Raw genomic sequence first — 15510 nt, 5'->3', positions numbered from 1 at the left:
GGACAATGCAGACGACTCTCCCTGTGGCTCTACGGTTCTCCAGGAGTGAATGCTGCTTGTCGGGACTTTGAAGCAATCAACTGGTTTCCTTATATAGGAAATTTTTGACCAATCTGTATAATGATTGATTTTGACTTTGTAAAGTGGCTTGAGATGAGATGTTTCATGAATTGGCGCTATATAAATAAAATTGAATTGAAGAATTTGACCTACTGTGCCACACACACAGACACCAGCCAACATCTCAGCACACAACTTCTTTATTAAGAACTTAATCTTTTTGTCTTTTCTTATAGATACTATGCACTGAAGTGTAACTGAGGTCCTGCATCGTCTTTCATTACAAAAAAAGATTACACATGAAATCCTAAAGAAGAAATACATTTTATTTTAACTGTGCATCATCAGAAGTCCCCTTAATGTAAAATTTGAAACATCATGTAGATCCACATTCAAAGATCAACCTGAAACCTACAGTAAGTCTGACGATTTTACAGTGACCACATCCCATTCAGCTAATCTGTCATTGTTGCAGATTACAAACTGTGTCCAACCTACTCAAACTAAATTAATTCCGATTTGTGAAAACTTAAGGAAAATATTCACACTTTCTGGTCTTATTGTTCTTCCCACACCACAGCAGGTGTTTGGTTTCTGTCTGATAAACTCAACCGTTGGTAATCAGGAAGAGATGAGTTAGAGACTGAATCTGAGGAATAAGAGTGCTAAGAGAGAAACAGGAATAGGGCAGGAAATGTCAGATTTGATGTTGTCAGACCTTTACGTGGAACATCGGAGATTGTTGACTTCATCAGCCACTGTTGATACATGATGCAGAGGTGACAATGGATCCTTGCGGATTAAAGGGTGATGACTAGAATCATCAGAAGATCACCCTGATTTACGTTTTTCATCCTCCTGATTCTCCTTCTGAATCATCTCAGGATTGATCCAGTTGATTTCTGTGAAAGGAGCTGTCTTATATTGGTGGATCTATTTTTGTCAAACATTAGAATCAAAAACCTTTAATGACATCTGTCCTTTTAGACCCTCTTACTGTGAGTGACTCAGAGATGATAGTTGCCCACAGCTCTTAAATAATCACATCAAACATAAAAAGTCCAAGAATCAGAACCAGGCAGCACACATCACTTTCTGCAGCTGTTCGAGCGTAGCTGTCTTCTGATGATCAGGTGATCACTCTCCTTTTCATCCTTGTCACCGCCCGGTATCTGACAGAAGACAAAACTTGATGTTAGAACTGATCAGTCCCAAAAGTCCGCACTGGGACAAAAAGATCACTACAATCAGTGTTGAGCACAAACCTGGTGAAATTAATTCCATTCAACTGTAAAGAAAATTAGGACAACCTTCACCCATTCCCAGCAGAAGAGTAATATTTCCCCTCAAAAGCTAAGAGCATGGTGCCTGGGGTGTCATGTGGGTGTGTCCTTGTTGTTCAGGCTGCTGCACATTCATCTATCAATGTCTGTGAAGAGCCATTTTTGGTATCCCCTCCAACTGTAAACTTGACTTTAACATCCTATTCACTTTCAAAGGAAACAATATAAACTGAAGACTCAAGGCCTAACTTTGGCCAAACCCAGTTTATGTTACTGTGCGGAATCTGATGCAAACAGGATGTGAGTTTGGAGTTGCATACAGAGACAAACACGTTGTGGCTTTATAAATTCCAGAAACTTCTGATTCTGCGTTCTGACAATCGCAGAGGTATGTATCGCTCAAATAGCATAGATCTTGTCTTTAAATTATGCAAGTGAAGATTATGTCAGCTGACATGATCGAACATAATCAGGATTTTATGAAAGAGGAACAGCAACCTGATAATGGTTGGCTGAATTAAACATTTTGTCTCAATGAACAACATTTTCTAATACATTTTATTGAGTACTGCAAAGAGGGAAGCAGAGAATTAAACAAATGGGAGCTAGGAAAAGACAGGCTACAAATGCTGTTTCCATCCAACTATGTGCATTTTGAGAAAATCTTTAAAATGTCAAAAACAAAATGCTAATTTGGCATGTGTCCATCTACTGTTTTGCGCATTAACGCATCAACTTTTTTGCGAAATTAAGAAGGTTATTTAGAATTTTGTCATTTCCATCAACCTTTTCTAATGCAATACTTCAAAATGCACATAAAAAACGTTGATAGAAAACAGGGCTAATAAATTAATATTGCAGTCGACTAATGCTGTCATGAACGTTCTGTGAACAAGCTTTAGTTCATAAAAAGGTTTAGAAATGAATCTAAACTAGTTCATTTTTAGACAAATCAGCTTAATATTTAATTGCTGAACTATAAACAGGGAATAGTTAAATTTTAAAAGTTTGAACTGGTTCTTGATAAGGGTCAACTGGATCAATACCAACATTACTCACTGTGTGCGGAGAGTCCTGCAAGGGAGATGAAGTATCCAGTTTAAACAGCTTCTTTCGTCCTCGCCGTGGTCTGTTTGCTGTGGTCACAGCCTCTTTGGAGGGGACAGGATCAGCTGCAGGGATACAGAACTGGTGTTCAATTCAATTCAAATACACTATTATTCCCAAAGGGAAATTGGTGTAACTCATCTGGGTTTCTTCAGAGTTGTAAATGCAGATGGCTGCAGACAGGAAGAATCTCCTGTAGCAGTCTGTTCGTGAACGATAGTCTTGACGAAAACGCTCAGGGATATCCTTAGTGGTTTTCTTTTTATGAACAATCTTTCTTTGCATTGTCATCTCCAGAGGATCTTGAAGGGTCCCCAGAATGGAGTCAGCTTGCTTTATAAGCTTGCTGAGTTTCTTTAAGTCAATTGCTCTGATACTAGTATCTCAACAGATGATGGCAGAAGAGATCACATTCTTCAGAACAGACTTATAGAAGAAATGCAACCATCTTGCTGCAAACCCTGAAGGACCTAAGCTTCCTTAGGAAGTACAGTCTGATCTGCCCCTTCCGTTGCATCTCCAGTCCAGTCTTTGCCCAGGTGGACATGAGCTATTCATACTGCTCCACTTCTCCCAGGATGGTACCAGTGTTGGAAAATCTTTAGTGCCATTATGTGTTACCATAATTACATTTTTCATGACATATTACACATAACACACAGACACAACAAGAAAATATTTCAAAATGTTTTCCCATATGAAATAAGTTTACTGAATTGACCAACAACACTTCCTGAGAAGCTTAAAGTGACTCAGAAATTAGCCTTATTAGATGATAAAAACTATTTACACAAACAGAAAGAAGTCCCTTTACAGATGATACAGATTACTGTGCATTTGCATGAGTGCGTCATTCGAACACTTTTTCATTTGATACACATTACATAGTAAAACACTTTGCAATAAATCTAAATGTTCAAGTTACAGAACTGTACAATTTGCATGGATGTCCAAACAGATAATCCCTTAAAAAACAAAGTGTGGCAGCATAAAATTCTCATCAGATCAACAACATGTGGAACCAGTAGTTTGTAACACGTAACAAATTATTATGAACTGGGCAGGTGGTTAATTGATTCTGGGCTGGGGGCTATAGCCCCGACAGCTTTGAGAAAGAAGTTGTTTTTAAGTCTATTTGTTTTTTATTTACCGGTCGATCTACGTTCCTACCCTCATCTATGGTCACGAGATGAGGGCAGTGCTGATGAGCTGTGAGTCAGAGTCATGTTTTCCCAGCTTCACGTGCTGCTTCCAGTCAGACAGAAAGTCTGTGATCCACCTGCAGGTGTAGAAGTGGCACATTCAGCTGGGAAATGCCCATAAAAACTGTGCCGTCCACACGATTTACCACCTTCCTGTGTATGCAGAAAGGCGTATGTTCAGTCTTCCTGGACCTCCTGTAGTCTAGTATGACCTCCTTGGTCTTGCTGGACTGTGGACCTCCTCTCTAGTCGGCCTCATCGTTGTTTGATATGAGACACACCATAGTGTATGAAGAGGGTAAAGAGAGCAGGGCAAAGGACACAACCCTAGGGTGTTCCAGTGGGGAGGATCAGTGGGGCAATTGTGCATTCCAAATCCTCCCCACCTGGGGTCTGTTGGTGAGAAAGTTGCTGATCTAGGAGTGGAGCGGTGCAGATAATCCCAGGTTTTATAGCTTCAGAGCCAGCATGTCTGGGAGCACGGTGTTGAAGGCTGAGCTGAAGTTCACAAATAGCATCCTAACACAGGTATTGGCATGCTGAACATGAATCAGAGCCGTATGACGCGCCAAAGAGACAGCCTCCTCTGTAGCCATTTTCCCTGTAGGCGAACTACAGGGATGGAGGTTTTGATTTATGTCGGCAGGATCTTCTCGAAGACCTACAGGGGTCAGAGCAACCGGACCGTAGTGATTAAGATGGGCACAATGATGGAGGACTTCAGGCAGTATTGGTGTTGACGCTTTTTCAAGGAGGAGGTGACTTGGTGGGGCTGCAGGATGAGGGGCTGATGCTGCACTTCTGGCAGAGGAAGATGCTCAGACCTTCTGCTGTTTGAGGACCTGAAGCGTGTGAATAAGCTGTTTCAGTTGTCGGGGAGAGCTGGGTCATTGGTGGCCACTTTGCTTATTATCTGTGATGGTCTTGATGCTTTTCCATATTTTACGTGGGTTGTTGCTGAAATATTCCTCCATGCACTGCTTGTATCTGTGCTTTGCCTTCTTGATGTCCTTTTTCAGCTCACTCCTAGCCCTGCTGTAGGCCAGTCTGTCTCCTGATCTGTTCGCTGCATCCCGGGCCTTCAGCAGTGACTGGAGTGTGCTGTTTATCCATGGTTTCTGCTTAAGAAACATTCTGATCGTCTTCATGAAAAGGACAGCATTAGTGCAGAAGTGAATATAGGGTAGCACAGATTATATGTATTCCTCCAAATCAGCGGCCTCTTAAAAAAAAAAACAAAAAAAAACAACAACAACCTGTCTGCGTGTTCTTGTAATGGTGAGCAGGCCTCTTCAGTCCAAACCTGAAAGGTTCTGATGAGTGGTATGAAGATCAGGGGTTTGTCAGCTAGGATCAGGTACACTGAGATGTGATCGGACAATCCAAATTGAGGCACTGCTGCAGTGTTATAAGTTCCTGAGATGTCACAATAGAGACCTCACCTAATATACTGTCGTCTCTGGTTTAAAACTATGAATTTGCGGAAATTAAGGAGCACAGCTTTTAACTCAACATGTTTATGTCACTTTCTAAAAAATTATGTTTCTTTAAATCATATTTGATTTTGAAATTTGCAGTTTGGAGTTCATCTAACTCATTTCCCGAAGACCTCACATTGCCCACCAAAATCGATGGAAGAGACATCTTAAATTTCCTGCTTCCCTGGCTTCTTCAAGCCACTCTGGGCAACTGTTGTTTGATGGGTTGAGTAGTCGTCTGGCAATCAGAAGGTTGTGGGTTTGATTCCAGCTTCCCCGTGCCACATGTCGATGTGCCCCTGGGCAAGGCACTTAACCCCAAGTTGCCTACCGAGCTGCGTCTCCGTGTATAAATGTGTGTGTTAGTGAGAGCGACTGGGTGAATGTGGCTATAGTGTACAGCGTTTTGGGTGGTCAGCATGACTGGAAAAGTGCTATAAGTTCAGTCCATTTACCATTTCCTCCTCCTGCTGCTCTGCATCCTCTGTACTTCCTTTTCAACTCATCTGGGATTTGGGGGTGTAGTTGAATCTTTTGAGATATTAATCAGCTGCTTACAGTGGTACAACACTAACCAGTTTCTATGGTTACGCAACATAAAAAATGTCCCAAAAATGAAAAATAAAACAACAAAAATCCTTCTGCCCTGAACCAGATAGCCAACTGATGTGAGCAAGTAGATCTAGGATCTGAACTACCGAAATACAAACCTGCAGCCTAGTTCAGCTCTAGAAGGAAACAAAGTCAGGTGATCGCACGGCTAGAACGCAACTGTATCTTTAACCCAAGAGCCCCTTTGCTTAAGAAATTCATCTATAGAACCCCATCTGAAGCAAAGCAAGGTTGGATAATCCTGGGTCTTTCTTGTTCAAACAGGAAACAATGAAAGGAACACACCTTTGCTGTTGAGGATACACTGAGAGTTCTGGATCAGCTCTTCAGTCTTCTGCAGCATGCAATCCTCCTACACATAGAATAAACAAATGAGAGCCTGTAGCAGCCAGATGGTCTGAGAGCTAGCTCGCGGCATAAGTCTCACCAGTGTGTTGCTTTGAGCTCTCCCTTCAACTTTGTTCCTTTTGTTCACACTGAAAACCAAGCCCTGAAAAACAAACATGTATAAAACATAACTGCACCCTCCAACCTCAACTCTACAGCCAAAAACCCAAATTGACATTGCTGCTGAAACCCAAACCTACCTCCACCTCCCTGCTCTTCCTTTTCCTCCTTACAGTCTTAGAGGGCTTTTTCCAGTCAGTCGCGTTGGACTTCAAAGGAGAAGCACAGAGGATAGAAGAGAGAGAAGATTCCTTGAGTTTCTGGGTTTGCCTAATCAACAGACACTTACCCTCAGATTCCACATCCTCCGTGCTTGCTCCGTTTAAGTCGGATCGTCGGAGCACCTACATTAATTAATGAGAACGTTTCCACATTCTACGTGACTAATACGAACTAGGGCTGACTGATAAACAGATATTGATTATTTCGAATTTGCAAGTCCTGAAAGGGGAAATTGTTTTGGTAAAAGCATGCAATGTTGAATATATGTTTAGGAAAATATATTGTGGAAATACTCTGAAGACGAAACTTTTTTTGACCCTAAGGCGAGGGTTTCCACTACATGGTGGCACACCGCCACACGAAAATTAAAAGGCATACTATGCAACATTTTTCAGCTAATTAATGTGTTCCATACCGTTTTGGATGATTAAATGAGTCATTTCAGGTCGAACAAAGGTTTTCTCAGCTGCCCTGGTGGTCTGTGGGGGAAATACCGTACTTGCAATACTGAGCACACACAGGCTCAGTAGTCTGTGTATCGCGAGAGTCGGTCTTGCTTTATGGCGAGAACTGCTACACGCCCCCAGTGAAAGGCATGCTAGTTGCTAGATTTGTGCAGTTATCATGGCGGAACCAGCGAGAAAACAGCGAAAGCCCATGTTGGAGCAGGCAAGAAAGAGGAAAAGGGCTCTTGACAGAGAGAGGAGTCGTACACGGGTGAACATCGGGCAAGCTTTTTCCGAATGGCGAGAGCTAAAAGAAAAAGAAGGCTGCAAGGCTGACGCGGACCTTGCGTTTCTGCAGATGCAATTGTAAGTAACATTGTAGGGTTTCCCTCACGCTACGGCCTCGCCAACATTCCAAAAAAAATAAATAAATAAATAAATAACTCCATATGCGCGCAAAGCTTCTCACCCGCTCTGCCGGTTGCAAAGCTAAAGATAAGTTTAAGTTTACATTCTGAGAAAAAAAATAGAACAAACCTAACAGTAACAAGCAAAATAAATAAAAGAATCTTAAAGACTTAATAAAGCGCACATTCTTGGCAGTTATTTTCATCACCAAATAATGTTACATGACATGTCTATTCCTTGAACCTATACATATATAAGATACATGGGGGAATGTACAGGCATTAGCCATTATGATCATCATTAACACCTTAGTAGTTCGGGGTTGATGTTCTCTAAACATCTCATGTAATCGGGGCGTCCCTCTTAATTTTCCAGCCTGATCGCTATAGCTTTTGAATAAAAAGAGACGGGTGTAAATTTAATCTTCCTATCTGCTATTGTGATCCAGCTCCGTAACTGGGGGAACTTCCAAAAATCTTTTTTCGGGATATGATATATAGATATACATTGTTCAAAAAAGATTATGTGTTTCCCCATCAAATAGATCTTCCAGCAACATTACCCCTGCTTTCACCCAATTTTCCCATGTGACAGATTTTTTTTTATTTTCAATGATTATTTTATACCATATTGGTGATCCCATAGTTTGGTAATAATCCAAACGGCATGTCTGGTGGGCCCATCTCCAACTTTGTCTAGAAAATGCCAACACAGGGTTTCTGTAGGGTAAATCACATCCAGTCTGTGTGAGGAAGGCCTGCACTGAGAAGGGTTCTATCAACTTTTTCTCTATTGCTACCCAGGCACAGGCACCTGGTATATTTGACTTAGATAGTTGAATCAGACTGTAGGCATGATGATACTACCTATACCTAGACTACCCTCTTGTACTGATGCATATAGTTTATTTTTACTAGAAGCTGGCTTCTTCCCCATCCACAGGAAGCTACTTATGACCCTATTAAATGTATACAAAAAATGGGGGGTGGAGTCCAGAAGTAGCATGCTTGTCATATAACTAATCTCTGGTATTGTAATCATCTTTACTTTACTTTGGCTAACCCTGTAATTTACTTTCAGTTTTTGGATAAGGGGCAGTGAATTCACTCTTCACATCTCTTAATCCTTAGGTAATCATGGTCTCTAAATAGACAAATCCAGATGGGAGCCATGTAAATTGCCAATTACTGCAAATACCAAGAGGGCATATTTTAGACAAACGCATCGCCTTATAACCTGACATGAGAGACAAATAATTAATCATGGATAAAATATGAGGCACTGCCATTTGTGGGTTGCCTGACAGCAATAGGATGTCATCTGCATATAATAAAAGTTTACGTTTCTTTTGTCATGAAACAACTCCTTTAATATCAACATGGTTCCTAACTCCCGAAGCTAGTGGTTCCAAAGCAAAGGGAAAATTCAAGGGAGAAAGACAGCATCCCTGTCAGGTCCCAGGTGATAATCTAAAAGCCTTAGATATTCCCATTTGTGAGAACAGCTGGTTTTGGATTTCTATAAAACAATTTTACCCAGTTAATATATACATCACCAGGGCTTGACATGAACACCATTAGCAGTGGCAGCCAACACAGACACTCCGACTAACCATTTTGGTGTGTTGAATTCTATATACATTTTTAATTGTAGTTTTCTCAAATGGCATTTGAAATACTAAACAAATTGAAATGTGACGGTGCTGCTGTCATAACAGGGGTCAAGAGAGGGGTAGTCAGTCAGCTGCGCAGAGACAGAGTACATTCTGGGCATACACTGCATGTCCCATCGGCTGGAGTTGGCCTATTCTGATGCCGTGTCCCAAAACAACCTGGCAAGGAAAATTGATGACTTGCTGAGTGGCCTGTATTCTTTCTACCACAAGAGCTGTGTAAACAGGGCAAACCTGAGGGGTAGCTTCAAAGAGATTGGCATGAAGCATCTGATGCCTACTAGGGTGGGAGGGACCTGGTGGGTTTCACATTTCCTGTGAGCCCTTGAAAACTACAGAGAGGCTGGAAGGGACTTGTGCACCACCTAGAGCAGGTAAAGTGGGCTGGTACAGATAGGAAACAGACAGTTAAGAAGTTAATATTTCCTAAATCCAGAAATTTGTCAGGGCTTGACAGGTTGGAAACAATACAGATTTTAGTTTAGTGTTGGAGTGTTTATTTATACAGCGTAATAATTCTTTCATATTTAAAAAAGTAACTTTTGTAATTAATAATTTATTAAGCATATTTTATGCATTTATCATGTCAGGCACAGTCACCTGAAGGAGCAGAGAATGAAACCCAGAAGGCAAAGGCCAGAGGGTTTCTCTACATTATGAAGAATGAGGCCATCATCAAAATCCCTGGCTTCCTTCATGACTTGCTGGCTCAGCTCAGTAGCCTGTCCCTAACCATGCAGCGATCCTTAGTGACCCAAGGCCGAAGTTCATGAGAGCCTGTCCTCCACCCAGGCTTTAATGTGCAAACACAAATCCAGGTACAACCACAAAAACAGACTGTATTTATCATTAGTTTTACGTTTAGTGTCTTACATGAATAATAACATCATAAGATTAAGTCTCTTTCTCTCTCTTATAAATTATAGACCTGGGCCCATGCTGAAGAAAGTGCTGAGAATGAATCAGTAGGAGGGTGTCAGCCTAAAGCCATCTGACGACCATTACCTGAATCAGCCCAAGGACCATCTCATAAATCTCCGACAATGGACAACAGGTTTGGAGATGTAAGCCATGGGATCCTACGTGCCATGCGGATTACCCACTTCCGATACGGTCCAGAGGCAGATAGAAATGCGGGTGAATTGGGGTGGGGTTTGTATCCAGAATGACCAAACTAAACAAAACACTTAAATAACTCATTTTATAACATTTTGTCTAACATCTTCTACATCTTCTATATCCATTATTGTAGATTTTGGAGACTCTGGTGTGCAGGAGCTCATCGCCCACTTTGAGCCTGTGCTGATGATATCTGGGGTGAAAGTAGGAGAAGTCCTGGACCAGTGGACTGTTCTCAAGTCAAGACTGTACCATGACCAATATTTTTAAAAACATCTCCTGGTCAGAAGTTAATTGGCAGCTTGGCCAGGTCTGCCCGTCCTTTGCATCCCTGCTTTAACAGCTGATTGTGAGCGGGGATTTAGTGCCATGAAGCTGGTCAGAAGTGACTCGCGAACCAGTCTTAGGAGTCAGAGCTGGTCACACCTGCTAACTGTTCAACTGTTCTCTGCTTCCATCACAGACTTTGATCCAGCCCCTGCCGTCAAGTTGGAAGCCTGCGGTCTCGAAGGCCAGTTTTCATGGAGCACAGAGACAAGCAGACAAAAGATGACTGATGACATTTAAGTGCATATTGTTCATTTGCACATTCACATTTCACACAGATACTTAAAACTGTTAAATGACATTTTTATGAGTTTTTCGAATTCTCATTCATGCAGATATTTAGTCTGCTCTTTGTAAGTATTTACTGTGGTAAGTAAATATTTAAACAGTGTTTTTAAAAAAAAAATCGGAGATTTTCTTTTCAGGCCATATCGCCCAGCCCTACTCCAAACATCACCATTGACAGACCCGCTCTCCGTCATTCACCACCAACTTATGGAACAACTCCAATTTATTGTCCCACTGTGCTCGGTCTGGTTCCAGCCCGGTCAAGCTCCACAATTGTAGTAAACAGGTAAAAGAAGGGCAACAACACCTGGTATGTCAAAATTAAATAGTGTAATTTTTTTTTATATTCACAATAAAATTAACTATTTTATTTAAGTACTGGATGCAAACCACTCTTTTTGCGCCAAACTAGGAAGCAGATTTGTCATTTCAACATACAATTTGAATCGTGGTAATCTTCCCCAAATAGATTTGGATTCTGCTTGTAATGACCATGATCACCTGAAGTTGTACCTCTCGCACATGCTCTCCTCAGGCTCCAAGGAACTTTGGAGTGGAGCTAGACTGAGTAAGTGTGGATCTAACAGTGTTGCTTTTTACAGATTCAGAGGCGGTGTGGAACGAAACGGACATGTCCAAGCACTGAGGATGTGGAATCACACCTTTAGACAGGCATGGTCACAGCAGCAGCAGAATTCCAGAGGATGAAAATGTTTGTGGGAGGCAAATTCTCAGTTTCAGGACCAAATGGTTCAGTTTGAGTGGAACTCAATAGTCAAAGCAGAGATATGAATGTTAGAGACTGTTTGAGTAATAAGTAAAAGTCATATGTTTATCACCACGATTCTGATTTTATGCCCACTTTTCTTTGTGTTCCCAGTGCACTGAAGGGATTTCAGTAACATGATTGTTCTCTGCTGGTCAGGATTGATGGTGTGTGTGTGTGTGTGTGTGCCCTGTTCCTCTTCTGGCTGAGGCGAACTGCCTTACCTGAGCATCTCTGTGCAGATGAGACGCCTTCTCCCCCTCCTCTCCTTTTCCCTGCAGCCTCCTACCACTTTGATTTTCCTTTTCCTCCTCCCTCCTGTGCAGCTTCTCCTTCAGACAATGCAGCTCTTACAGCAAAGAGGGAAACAGATTAGTTCCTGACAGTTGTAAACATGTAAAACTGATTTCTACAAGGTTCAGTGGATTTAATAAAAGAAAAAGACATTTCAAAACGATAGAAAGAGAGAGAACAGGAACGAAATCCAGAGAAAGAAAGGTGGAGCGAAAGAAAGAAATAAGAGCTCCCAGGGAGAATTCTGGGGCTAAGGGCCTTACTCGGGGACCCATAAAGGCAGTCTGTGCGGTTAGAATGGGGTTGTTCCAACCTTCTCAGAATGCAAGCCCGCTGCTCCAATCCGTAGGCCATCACTACCCACGATGACTCCCCATTACTTAGATTTAAGACAGAATTTCAAATCTGGACACATTGCAGACGCTTTAAGGCCTAAAGTATAAGTGATTAAATGGAGTCTCAGAAAACAGACATAATCCTGATATATACAGGATTCATGTTCCTTCCTGTTTGGTGTAGTAGATCAGTAACTAATGATCAATAATGGCCAGAACAGATCATAAGTAGCACTCCAACAAGGCAAAAATGGAACTAAATCTAAATAAAACATTCTTGAGAGGAGTGTATTTGTCCTTGATTTGATCAGGCAAGTTTAAATGATCTGCCAATTAAATAAGATGGTTGCACTTAAAATAGGAACAGCTCAACTTCATTTTATTTCAAATGCAGTATATCTAATTATCTCATTCTACTGACAGACAATCTTATTTACCTGCTCAAATCAAGGATACACTAATTTCAAGAAAGGTTTATTTACTTTTTGCAGTTGCACGTGAAGCTGACAAAAATCTTACTAAGTATGGAATTTAATCCTATTGATGTCCTGGTTAATAAATGTGTTATTTTTGCTACATTGCTAAGTAGCAAAAGGAACAATTTTTAGCCAAAAATGGAAAATACGGATTTGAACCTGATTCATTTTGAGTTAATATGGTAAGAAAGAAGCAGCATTGTGATTACTTGTTAACTACAAAAAGCGGACCCAAAAGCATGTTACTCAATATAAACAACCATGTTTGTGAAAGAGATCATCCTGGGTTTGAATCAGGCCTTTTTCCTTTTCACATTCAGAAGAGACAGAAACAACTTGAAGTGAGCCCTGTGGATTTCGGATGTGGCTTGATGAGGGCCACATGATGGATAACCCAGTCTGGGTTACCTCGTCTCAAGGTCTCTCTGTGCTGCTGGCTCTCCTCCAGGAGTTGCTCCTTCTCCTGTATGACTCGCTGCAACCCTGGAACAGAGAACATTTATTGGCCAATCAGGACACTCCAACTACTTGAGTACATTCAGGAAGTTCTTTTGTAGTATTCTAATGCAGGGGATCCCAAATTTCCAGCCTGCGACCCCCTTTGGTGTGTAATTTTATGGGAACTCTTACAAAAAAGCAGCCTTCCCCCTGTGGTAAAATGGGAAATGTTGAGCATCTTGTAAAGTTATGTTTTAGTATAGGTTTTACAAATAAGAAAATAGTAAATAATTTTAGCACATCCGCATTAAATTATTATTAGTATCAGGACTTTGAAATTATTGTACAAATGACTGACTTTATTTGGATAATATGACTTTGTTCTTATAATATTATTTATTCTTGTACATCTAATATTATGCCCTTCTTTTCATAATTTACACATACAAAAAAAATCATACAGGGGCAACCTTAAATGAAATAAATACATTATTGGCCATGGAGAAGCACAATAAAAAAACTCAGAATATTTAAATTCACATATTTCTGAAAAAAAAAATAATAAAAAAATCAGATGCTCTCTGATATCGAAAAATCATAAATATTCTGGGGAAAAAACATAACTTTAAAGTTAGAGTAAAGGCATGGATTTGTTACATTTAAACTAGGATATTTTCATACATCTCGTGGTGTCTCACGACCCCCCTGTTCTAATACATGGGGTGTCCTTTTGTAGTGTCACCCCACCCTACCCAGCCCCTTCAAACCTCCCCAACATAAGACAGCTTTCTCTCAGGCTACGTCCACATGAAGATGAGTTTGACTGTATCTGACAAATCATCAGTGTCCACACCAAGGAGTCGTGAAACCGACGACATTTGAAACCTGCACCCAGAGTGGGAAAGCTGCCACGAACTTCAGAGTTGCGACTGTGTTTCAGACATTTCAATTTATTGTGGATTTTACACCAGTCCCTACTGCGTTTCCATGGACCACCTTTTTCTTCAATCCACACAAACAACTCTTTTCTCTCTCCTGCGTGTGTTGTTTTGCCATGCTCTTCTTCCTCCTTCCTTTTTTTCTTCTGTTGAAGCATTACCATTTATCTCACTAGCGTGGCATTGGTATTACAACTAGGGCTGTCAAACTATTTTAAGCGGGTCAGAAAATGGATGGATGGATGGATTATTCTGATGCTTAATCGAGTAATTGCATAAAAAATTGGCAATCTGCAGATTTTTCTAATAATTACTTAAGCTTATTTTATGAGTAACAGAAATAAAGGAAATAATGTAAATGAGCAAATAATGCAATTCCTTGAGTTGAATAAAGAGGATAAATCTGCAGCTAAAAAGTTCAAGGATCAAAATGTTAAAGGTTCAGCACTTTCTGGTGGACATCAATACAGTACAGCTGCCTCTGTAGTGAAAATGGTCACAATAAAAAAAAGTTTCACTGGCATGTTACATTCTGGATTTAGAATAGTTTTAGATTACGAAGCATAATTCTAGTCATATAAAACAGAACACTTCTAGTGTACTTCAGGGTTAAGATAAACTCTTAGTTTTTTTAGTCTGCCAATAAACAAAAAGGTAAAAAGCTCATTTAAATTCGGCCATAATAAATACTGCCTTTTGTCAAACTATTGTTACCTATGTTTAATAGAACAGAAATACCTTTACTGTCCCAAAGAAGGGAATTTTGAGTGACAGTGGAACTAGACAACAGACTAATTAATATGAAAAAAGCTAAATTTAAAGTTAAGCTGTTTCTCTGAAGAGAAAGAAAAATACTGTGCAAATATTAAGAGATAATAAGGCATATTCATATAAAACTTAAGTGTTGAAGTTAAAAATTGAAGAAAAATTAGTAGTTGATTTACAGAATGATGTAATATTTTAGTCAAACAGTTTGTTGCACAAATTAGCCAAACTGCAGAGACATCCATAGAACCAAACTCTCCTCTAAATTCACAGCTCTGATATGTCTCTGAAAAAGTAGTGGAATCTGCTCTTAAAGTTGTTTTTATTCTGCAGTGAAGGAGCTCTGCTTTGTTGTCCCCAGCATCTTGGGGAACTGCTGCCAGATGCTTTGTTTTCTCCTGTCCCTCAGTTATTTTACAGGACAACTTAAACTCACGCTCTATTCACAGCTGCACCCCTCTGTTTTTCACATAATGGTATGGCCCCCATGCGATTGGACGTTTGGTCGCCATGTTGACCAATCAAGATAAGCTCAGGCGAGAGAGGAAAGGTGAGGCCCTTGCTGAGTAGAAGCGTTATTTAGAGGTGAGCTAATACCCTGTATTTACTTGGTATCATATCGATTAAAAATTCCCGGTGAGTATTAGTGATGTCGATATCAGCCAAAAACTGGGTATCAGATTATATTGACCTGTATCTAAAATCTTTGTTATAATGGGACTTACAAAAGCGCTCCGCTTCAACATTTCCGCTCAGTCGTTGAATCCGCTCCAGAATTTACATCTAGCAGCGGTTGTATTCCACACAGCTACCGTGTGATCACAAAA

At 40.5% G+C, this 15510-nt stretch overlaps 1 protein-coding gene and 1 long non-coding RNA gene across 3 annotated transcripts in view; one reads left to right on the top strand and one right to left on the bottom strand.

The window, feature by feature from the left end:
- Positions 1 to 239: 239 nt before the first annotated feature.
- LOC105922856 (kinesin-like protein KIF20A) overlaps positions 240 to 15510 on the bottom strand; it is a 97569-nt gene continuing 82298 nt past the window's right edge. For both annotated transcript variants that reach the window (XM_036133181.1, XM_036133182.1), the window contains exons 26-32: positions 12951 to 13025; positions 11662 to 11786; positions 6330 to 6398; positions 6170 to 6232; positions 6028 to 6094; positions 2403 to 2515; positions 240 to 1232 (exon numbers count right to left, since the gene is read on the bottom strand). In XM_036133181.1, coding sequence (XP_035989074.1) covers positions 1149 to 1232; positions 2403 to 2515; positions 6028 to 6094; positions 6170 to 6232; positions 6330 to 6398; positions 11662 to 11786; positions 12951 to 13025 — 596 coding nt within the window. In that variant the 3' untranslated portion in view covers positions 240 to 1148. The remainder of the gene's footprint in view (positions 1233 to 2402; positions 2516 to 6027; positions 6095 to 6169; positions 6233 to 6329; positions 6399 to 11661; positions 11787 to 12950; positions 13026 to 15510) is intronic.
- On the top strand, positions 9493 to 10601 carry LOC118561254. The gene is made up of 3 exons (XR_004929887.1): positions 9493 to 10074; positions 10190 to 10434; positions 10520 to 10601. It is a non-coding gene; the product is annotated as an uncharacterized LOC118561254 (long non-coding RNA).

Source organism: Fundulus heteroclitus, unplaced genomic scaffold (assembly GCF_011125445.2).
Source record: "Fundulus heteroclitus isolate FHET01 unplaced genomic scaffold, MU-UCD_Fhet_4.1 scaffold_59, whole genome shotgun sequence".
Classification (NCBI taxonomy): Eukaryota; Metazoa; Chordata; class Actinopteri; order Cyprinodontiformes; family Fundulidae; genus Fundulus; species Fundulus heteroclitus.
This window is presented reverse-complemented; position numbering and strand designations above follow the sequence as displayed.